The sequence below is a fragment of the Limulus polyphemus genome, unplaced genomic scaffold (genome assembly GCF_000517525.1).
Source record: "Limulus polyphemus unplaced genomic scaffold, Limulus_polyphemus-2.1.2 Scaffold4809, whole genome shotgun sequence".
Taxonomy (NCBI): domain Eukaryota; kingdom Metazoa; phylum Arthropoda; class Merostomata; order Xiphosura; family Limulidae; genus Limulus; species Limulus polyphemus.
This window is the reverse complement of record NW_013670419.1, coordinates 17,422-27,640: the sequence shown is the minus strand read 5'-3', so window position 1 is coordinate 27,640 and position 10,219 is coordinate 17,422. Positions and strand designations below refer to the sequence as shown.

The 10,219-nt window shown below is 32.4% G+C and overlaps 1 protein-coding gene across 4 annotated transcripts in view; it reads right to left on the bottom strand.

Moving 5' to 3' along the window:
- Positions 1 to 10,219, bottom strand: part of LOC106471718 — a 59,698-nt gene that overhangs the window by 34,234 nt on the left and 15,245 nt on the right. For 2 of the 4 annotated variants that reach the window (XR_002613310.1, XR_002613308.1), the window contains exons 2-3: positions 4,308 to 8,719; positions 4,046 to 4,180 (exon numbers count right to left, since the gene is read on the bottom strand). Coding sequence is in view for 1 of the 4 variants with exons in the window: in XM_013932338.2 (XP_013787792.1) it covers positions 4,130 to 4,180; positions 4,308 to 8,675 (4,419 nt within the window). In the remaining 3 variants the exon portion in view is untranslated. Of the gene's footprint in view, positions 1 to 905; positions 1,030 to 1,611; positions 4,181 to 4,307; positions 8,720 to 10,219 lie in introns of those variants that run through there. The other 2 variants (XR_002613309.1, XM_013932338.2) reach the window with 2 other exon arrangements.

Here is a 10,219-nt window from a genome sequence, read left to right as displayed (position 1 = left end):
TAGTTAGTATGTAGTAGAACAAACGAAAAACAATATAGCTATAGTATATATATATATATATATACCAGCTGCAGTGAATGGGTTTAAAAACTAGTTTCAAATTTCCTGAACTATAACAAAAATGTTCATTCCAGGACAGTTTGACTTACAGACAAGTTATTACCAACTATAATAGCCAATAATAACTTGCATAATAGACAAAACTGTTTGCAGATACAAATCTTTGTTATACCACAGAAATGCTGAAATTTGAAAAAGGTTTAACAATTTATGACTTGTTAATTAACAATTCACTTTCTATAAGATAGAAGATTCTTACTTTGTGTTGCTGTGAATAGCAGTACAGGAATAGCTGAAGATAGCCACAGTGATACTGTAGAATGAACAATATTTCTCCTCCACACACACACAAAACAATGAAAGAGAGAAGTGTTATCTTTTTCAGCATCTTTACTGTGTCCCTAATTCAAGTTACCACATTACTAGTAATGATCAACTATTTTGTTCTCTACTCCACAGTTTCTGTTATCCTAGTGCTAACAGAATTCTTTTTATTCTGGTAGAGCATGGTAGAAACCAAAAAACATGCACTTGAAATAAGGGAAGGCTAAAACAGGATCATACAGTATATATACTTTTTAACATTGGCTAGTATTTCCTCCATAGGTGTCACAAAAACTTTCAAAATTGCCTTTTTTTCTGTTGTTTTAGTAAATCTTGCTATCATTCTGTTACTCCATTACATCTTCCACCGGAGACCATGTACACATTAAAGACTCAGTGTTTATGTTTACTTTCATGCTAATACCTTCACTTAAGTTTTGATACAAAGTGAAATGAACCTATTCTGAAAGGTTGCTGTAAGAAAATAGTTATTTTTTCGAAATATCTGAATGATAATTAACATGTTAGAAAAAAGGAACTAAAACATTTATTAATTATTACTGATGAATCAAATTAAACCTGTCATCATAGTGAATCTTAGGTATTATAGATTAAATTCGGAAGGTTGTTCTGTCATGATCAATCCTATGTAAAAGAAATAAGTAAACATTTCACAATTAGACTTCAAAAATGCTTATGTTACTAAAGAGTACTGCTGAATTAAAAATCAACACAGATTTTTTTTTATTACAGGTGATATATTTAATGCAAAATAACCAAGGTAATATTATACACAATAATAACCAATTATAAATATGAAACATTTCTTAATTTTTGTTACAAGAAACTAGTTATAAAAAAATAAAAGGATATATAATATACTTAATATAACATTAAGTTTATGAGAAATAAAAACTTGTTTAAAAGTCTGTGCTAGTCTTCATTACTTAATATATTACCATGCAAAACATGCATAATTTACACACATCTTTAACCACTTTACGTTTTAAGTTATGTATATCCCATGTATACCGTTTTTAAGTTATGTATATCCCATGTATACTGTTTTTAAGTTATGTATATCCCATGTATACTGTTTTAAGTTATGTATATCCCACGTATACTGTTTTAAGTTATGTATATCCCATGTATACCATTTTTAAGTTATGTATAAATACATGGGATATACATAACTTAAAAACAGTTCCCAGGTATACCGTTTTTAAGTTATGTATATCCCACGTATACTGTTTTAGATTAATTTACACACACCTTTAACCACTTTACGTTTTAAGTTATGTATATCCCATGTATACCGTTTTTAAGTTATGTATATCCCATGTATACTGTTTTTAAGTTATGTATATCCCATGTATACTGTTTTAGATTACAAATGCTCTGATACGATATATTCTCCACATGCACACAAACAATACTATTCTTCTTTCTTCCTAATCAACCACACAAGTTCTTCCTTGCTACCTCTCAAACACACTTAAGAAATTTAGGAATATTCACAAAGTTTCTGATTTTCATTTGACTGCAAGTACAAATTATACATTACTTGCTTCTGTTGGCTAAGAATAGTTTATAAAGAAGTTAGATGATGTAATTAAAGAAGTTTACTTAATTAGGGCTTCTAACTCAACTAATTCTAATAAAATTATTTGCCATAGTACTTTTTGGGCTACTGAGTATATGGCTACTACTTCAGTGAAAAACAAGTTGAATCAAGACAAGAATAGATAAAATAAATAGTGCTTTACCTGAAAAAAAAAAAGATTTATGTTTATAAACAAAATATACATAGATTCTACATAATTCCTAAACAAGTTTAAAAAATGTTAACCTTGCTCAGATTAAACCTTTTATCTTTTGAAATAAATACTGAACTATTTATTAATTCAATACAAATCTGAATGAAACCTATTCCAGGAGACTATTATAGTATTGTGTTCTTTAAAATGTGAATACAGGGGCATTTCTACAAGAACAGTGACAGAAATTGTTTTTGTACTTATAAGTCATCTTCTATTTAATACAGCTTGCACAGGAAATAAACTGTGCTATATGCACTCAACTCATTCAACATATTAAAATGTCAAGGTAACTAGCTATTTTGTATGAAGTGTTAAACAAGAAAACGAAAAATAAATCCATCTCAAATCCAAGTAAGATTTGGTGTGTTTTCATCCAAAAAAGTTAGGTTGTGGTTACTGCTCAAATATTAACTTAAACAATACCACATATATCTTCAGAAAATGCTTTCCTTGTATATCCACAGACAATTTTTTTCCCTTCTAATAAAAAGTTTAATGACGAAGGTGTTAATATGGTTGCCAAATATACTATTAATATTTAATCTACCTGACAAAGCACATATATTTCATAAGCCTTTTTATTTTCATCGTATTTGTAAGTTTGCAGTATATGATGGTGAAACTGGGATTGTTATACCTTATAAACCTGAAACAATTAAACAGTCAAAAAAGTGATTTCCACAAATCTGCAATTCATGACTTTAAAATAATCACAACATATCATCATAACAAAGTTCCATCTTTTTATGTTTTGTAACGTAAAACAGTTTTTAATTCATTCACTGATTCAAATTTGTAAAGATATAAATGTTCATATCTTGTACGTGTGTATGTATGTATGTATGTGTGTTGTATACTAGACACAAACATATAGTATTTATGATTTCTGCAAAGACATTATGGAGAAAAATGGCAAAACTTGTTTAAGGAACTATCTTTGTTTATAAATGGAAAATGCATACTAAACTAGTTGTGATTTTCAAATATCAATTTCATCTGGAGGAAGTTTCTTAAAAGAACTAACATGCATTATTCTGGTCCCTTCTGATACGATTCCTTAATCCGGGTTTACAATATATATTGGATCCTAACAAACATCATATTGTTGTTTATCAACCAATGAAGGTAATAATCTGAATCTGTTCTACATATAGTGGTTCGTTTGAGCTTCTATATGGAAAAATTGTTTGGTTTGTTATTATTATAATATAGATTACTTTAATGATATATATATATATACACACACACACACACAACAAAAAGAAAGAGGTGATGCAATTAAAAATCATGATAAAACATTTTAAAGAAATTTCCTCCATCTTACAAACTGTCCATATAGAAGCCCTCTTAAATAATTATATGCTGTAAAAAATGTGTATTAGAAAGGTACTATATATATATATCTGAAAGTATAAATAGATAGGAAGAACCCATTAGACTTACACGTGGAAATAGTTTTATTATAAATTACACAACAGGTTTTAGATATTTATTGTTACCTTAGAACATGCTAAAATCATCAGTTTCTTTTAATAACCCTCCCGAAGGCACACACCACAAAAACAATAGGAAAATTTTCTACATACACTGACTAATGATGAATACAATGATGTCCTAAAATAGAAAAACAATCTAGTTCAAGAAAATATTTGTAATTATGAAACCTGTACATGTAAATGAGTTTGGTCATCCAAACACCAGTGGACAAACTTTAGAAACATGGCTTTTGACAAGAAAAATATCAAGTAATTCCTGACATTGCTCAAACCAGATTTCCTTTTTTTTTTTAAGTTTTATTAACATATCCTGGATGAAATATTAAAATGTCCTAATCTGCTCACCAGTCTGAAGGTCATTAACAGTGTCTGTCATCTACATTCACTCCTATCACAATAAACAGTCAGCATTTTCAGCTCCTCCCTCCGTCACTCCACAGGTATGTTCCTTCTTCGGGGACTCCTTCGACAGCCCAGTGTCTGAAGTATGAAGAATAACTATTCCATCAAATGAACCAAGACATTTCTGGCACTGCTCTATCCGGCAGGCCTGAACTGAACAGTTTTTGATGTGTTTGCCTTTAATGTGATTAAAAATGTCACCAACCTCTATTCCACACTTCTGCTTGGCATGGCCATCTTCTTTCGGGGTATTTCCTTGGGTTGAAACTGATGTATCGTCCCTTGTTTTTCCACACTCTGCTCCCATCTTGACTGGCATCGCTGGCTTCCTAGACCTAGATCTTGGAGTAATCTTTGGAGTTCCCATCTTGGTGTTCTTGTCTCCAGCATGCTTCTTAGTAGGCTGGTTACTGGATATATCATCAGCGTGTCTTTTGACAGATCCACTGTGAACTACATAAACATGATTTTCAAAGAGTTTGTACAAATTAAACGTTGCTGTACAAACTGTGCACTTGTATGACAGATGTGCAGGTTTTAGTGTTATCTTGTGAACCTGATTCATATGAGCAACTAATTTACACGCATACACCAGTCCACAGATAGTACATCGACCTGCGTCCTGGTTCTTCTGTGCTAACTCTTGCATGTTAGAAGTCACCAGTCCATGGGACCCTAGCAAATGTCGCTCAAGCCCCTGGTCTGTAAAGAACCGCCACTGACACTTTTGGCAGTTAAGAGGAGGTCTGTTCTGAAGCATTTTTGGATGGATTTTCACTTTGTGAATCAACTGCATGTGATTTCGTAATTGTTCTTGATCTTTGATATAACCGTCACAAATTTCACAGATCACAAAACTGTTACTGGGTAGTATTGTTTCTCCTGGTGCTGAATTTCCAGTACTGGGGAGAAAGGGTCCTTGCAGTCGAGGTGGTGGTGGCATACCTGCCTTCAACAGGCTTTTGGTGTTGTTAGTAGGCATATGAGTACCCCCTGCTGCTACATTTGTAAAGAGGGCAACTGGCTGAGGACCTGAATCATGCGCATTAGATACTTGGGTGACTGGTTTGCAACTAATGGCTGAGTTAGTGGTGGTGATCATTGGAAGAACCTTGCCACCCTCAACCACTTTATAAATCTGACTGGTGGGAACAGTCAGTGGAACCTGTCTAGATGATGAAGTTACACGTGTATTGGTAGTCTTGTTATTACTAGAACCAGCAGAGGTTCTGTTGAAAGCCCTAATTTGTGATTTGGACTGTAGAACTGCATTATCTGCTAGGTGTTGGTACATTGGTCGATTGTATGGTAACACTCCAACAGGAGCAAGAGATCTGGGAACATTACCCTGCTGTCTTGGAGACTGCTTTCTGTGACCCCCTCTAGAACCTGATGGACAACCTGGTCGTCTCATTGTTGCTGAAGCCATCTCTACAAGTTGTCGTTCATACAAGTATGTCTTAATATCCATCAGAGTTATAGGCTTTGCTGTTTGTGCTGAAATTTCAAGTTCTGTGGCCTGATTTCTACCCAAAACAAAAAACTTCTGACATCTATTCATATGACTGTTTAACTTCTGTTTCTGATTTGTATCAAATGGACAAAAGGGGCACTCATGAAAATGAGAAGGAGCTGGGAGCTGACCCAACTTTTTATGTTCAGCTTCCATGTGAAAAAGAATTGCTTTTGGGTCTCTTGTGCAAAAGTCACAGAGATGACACCCAAATTCCCTACGTGGTGTCACAAAGGGTACTGCAGAGTGACCATCCATCACAATGGAAGATTCTGATTTAAACTCACATTTGTCACACTTATGATTTCCAAAAACAAATGGTTCATTGGCCTTTTTAGCCTGTAAATAGGCCATTTTCATGATCAGAGATTCATTTTCTAATTGTTTTGTTTTTCCTTCTCTGCGTATTTGCCGTTCTTTAGACCTCAATAAATCTTTTTTATGCCACTCTTGAACTCGACTTAAACCTATGGCAGTGAGAAAACCAACAGCACTACTAGTGAAGAGTTCTTTACTTTCTTCTTGCACTTTTTTATTGTTTTCTGAAGATGATTCTCTTGTTTCATTTGTATCTTTTTTACTTTTCTCAGTTTTATCACTTCCTTTTTCTTCATCAGATGACAACTTAAAAGATTTTTGTGTTCCTTTTGTATCCTCTAACAATTTCTCAGTTTTACCTACTGTGTTTTCTTTGTCAAATGAAGAAGTATTAGTTTTGTAATGTACTTCCTCTTTACTACTTGTTTCAGACGTATCATTTGCATGTTTCAATTTTTCAGTATGACCTTCTGTTTTCTCTTTAGATATTGTAGATATATCCTCAGTTTCTTCTCCCACATTTTTAATTTTAGAAGTATCATTATTATCTGTGCTTTGTTCAGGTTCTTTACCTTTTGAGGCTTCTTCCAACTCTTTAGGTTTTAATTCTGATTTTTCACCACTAACTACTGTCTTTATAGATTCCTGTTGCGTGTCTTTTGTATTTTCTTTTATTTTTTCCATGTTTTCTAGTTTGTCATTATTTTCTGCAGATTCCTTCTCTAGTCCATTCACATTTTTCTCAGATTTAACTTTAGAAGTACTGTTGTCAATAGATTCAGACAACCCATCCCTATTTTTTCCTACTTCACTAAAGTTACTTTCACTGTGAAGTGTAACTTTAGTTGGAAACTTATCTTTCTTTTTTAGCAGCAAAGGCGTCACCATTGATGGACATTCTAATAATGCTTCATCTTCACACAGTCTGAAGTTGTAGCTATCAGGTAATTTTACAGGAATAAATTTCCCAATGTTTACTTTGTCTTTAAATATTTCAGGAAATTCTGCTTCTTTGAGAATCTTCTCTACCATTTCATCTGTAACTACACTACCACATATACTTTCTAGCAGAGGAGGCAGAGGCTGCTCTTTATACTTTTCTTGGTGAAGCTCTGGAGGTTTTTCTTTTGGCTTTTCCCTTGGCTTATCCCGAGGCTTTTCTGGGATAGACTTTTGCATTAATGACTTTTGGGATTCTTCATTTTTACTTGATGGAATAACAGAAATGGTAAGGTGTTTCAGAAGCCCAGATTTCAGTATGTCAGGTATATTTGTTAAAGAGTCATTGCATTTTCCTGTTTTCTTTGTTTGTTTATCACGAGCACTAGTTCCATCAAAGGTTTTCTTATTAACTCGACCCTTCGTGGAAAGACGATTACTAACTTCAAGTTTATCACTTGGCCTATCTTGGACTTTACCAGCAGCTTTTGCATTTGTATATTGTGGTAACTGAGTTTTATGTTGATGACTAGATTTTTGTGAAATTTTATCTTTTACTTCTACAGGCTTTACTACTAAACCTTTTGGTGGTTTGATTAATTTCTCAATCTTGCCTTCTTTATTCTCATTAATAAAGTGCTTTTCTACAGATTGTTTATCAAGATCTTTTTCTACAGTTGTTCCATTTTGATCACTGTGATTTTGAAGGTTCGTACAAGTACTGACATTGGTTTTCAATTTATCTTCTTCAATGATACTTGAATCTTTATTTAAAGATTCATTGTCTTTGCTTGCTAGATTCTTTCTATTGTCATCTTTGTGATCATCCCTTTTTTCTTCTTCATTGCCTTTGATCTCCTCACACTCAGTAACCATTACTTTTTGTTTAACACTGTTATTTTCTTTAGTCAATAAGTCACTTGAATCATCAATACTTTTTTCTACCTTCCCAGTTTCTTTATTATTGAGATTATCTTCTTGGAGTGAAGCAACTTTTATATTAGCATCACAGCCTGTGATTTCATGTGCAAAGCTCTGCTCCTTTTCAATGTTATTTTCATTTTGACTTTGTTGTGACTCATTTTTATAATTTTTTGTTAAGCACTCATCATTTTTGGCCTTTAACAAAGGTTCACTTTCTGATAAATTACTATTTTTTAAATTATTGCTACTACAGTAAGTACCTTCAGTAACTTGGCTATGTCCAAGTTTCTGAGAATTGATAGATTTTGATGTGCTTTCTGTAGTTTTGCAACATTTACCATTTTCAGTTTTATTGTCAAAGTCATTTTTTACACTTCCAGATACAACACAAATACTTTTCCCCTCATCATGCAATTGTTTATTTGGTGCCAAGTTTTTAACATCATAATTAGAGGAAGATTCCTTTAATTCATCGGCTACAACTGACAGTTTCTGCAAAAACTGTTCACTCTCTACTCTTAAATCTTCCATAGTATTTTGTGAAGTGCTACAGTTGTTTGATTGGCCAGTCTCCCGACATTCTAAATTGTCTTCGTTATTCTGCTTTAATTCACCCACACCTGGAAGATAGTTGCTCTTATTAAGTTTACTACTACTAGAATCAGATTCATCAAGAAGTACCCCATTAATAATTGACGAACAGGGCAAATTATCAGTAGTATTTTGTTTAGTAAAGCTTATGTTGCTGTTTTTAGAATTTCCCAAGTCTATAGTATTTTCATGAGAAATATTACTTTCATCATCTTTAACCTGCCAACAGTCATCAGGTTGAAAATCAATAAAAGGGTGTACCACTTTTTCTTTCAGTTGATCACCCATGTTGACCTCTTACAATAACTACTACCATATCCTTCCTAAAATATCTAGAAAAAAAGAAAGACAAAGAAAATTAGAACAGCAATAAGAATTTTTATGCATATATTCAGTTCACCTCCACAATATTTTGAACAAGAAAAATTATGATACTGACAATATAATCAAAACAATCTTATTCCAGTTAAAGAATAAAACTGATCCAAACAGAAATATTGAGAGAAATACAATATGAAATACAACATTGGCAAAAAACAAACTTTTTGTAACAATATTAAAACAAAGGTTTTAATCTCCTTTATGTAATATAAATGTGTGCAGTATTTAGCAAGTATACTATAATATTATATACTAAAATATCATGTAGCCAAATAACTAAAAAAAGTTTCCAAAAAAATTTCATCAGAAGTTAATGTAAAATTATAGTTTCTTCCAAAAACTTCATCCATTAATCTACCTATTGCTAAACCTTACATTCATTCTATCTGAATATTGAAACTTGGCTTGACTTGGAAAACAATTACACAAATTTAATTTTGAAGTTCCTAGGTACAAGTTATTCAACAGTGATAATTTCTTTAAAAAAAAAAAGCAGTAAGTTGGGTATTTATATTATGAAAAATAAAATAGTCTGCTATAATGGAAGCTTTAAAGGCCTATAAAAGTACTACAGAACTAGTTAAAAAATGATATTAATTAAAAAAAATTATAAAATGTGAGAAACAGCAAGAAAATGTTAGCACGAGTAATAACATTCAATGTACAGTGAAGGGCAAGAGAATGTCAAAATGGGAGTTAGGCCTTTTAAAATGTTGTTGTGATCACAAGATGGCTGAACACCTTAATACTTATTTTATATTGTCAGTTTTTGCTATGGAATATGTTAGGAGGATTCCACAAGTAGCTTTCCCACTGGAAAATTGTCTGATATCCTTCAAGAAGTTAAGATCAAGATAGAACTAAGATTCAAAACTGGAAACCCAATGAGGATGAGTCACCTGAGCCAGTTATTTATTTTAATATAATGTACGAAACAAAACAGTACATTTCTAGGTCATTAACCTTAATTCTTATTGCATCCTTTAATTTTGTGAGGTGTTAAAGGATCGAATATATACAATGTCCAAGTAATTATCACCCAGTGGTTAGCAAATTAGTCTTATTGATGTTTTACACTGAAAAATGACAGGAAATGGAACAAACAGAAGAATTTAAGAAACACATTCATGTTCTCTTCAGCAACATATGACTGAAAATGATGCAGAAATATACAGAAACTACTTTTTCTAATATAAAGTCCAGAGGCAGTGCCCCTAATCCCCAGATGGTATCTTGAAAAATCAGAAAGAAAACCACAATCGATATCATTCTGAAAAGCCAAAATTTCCAGCACTTATGCCACTCAAGCCCAGAATCTTTTAAGCACCTAGTGACACCTTTGATAAAGTCTTATGATCATATGTACTAACTTTTTAAATTGATAGTCTATTAATCTATAATTATGTAAGAGCAATTAAACAAGTTTCATATTATCACAGATGGTATGGATC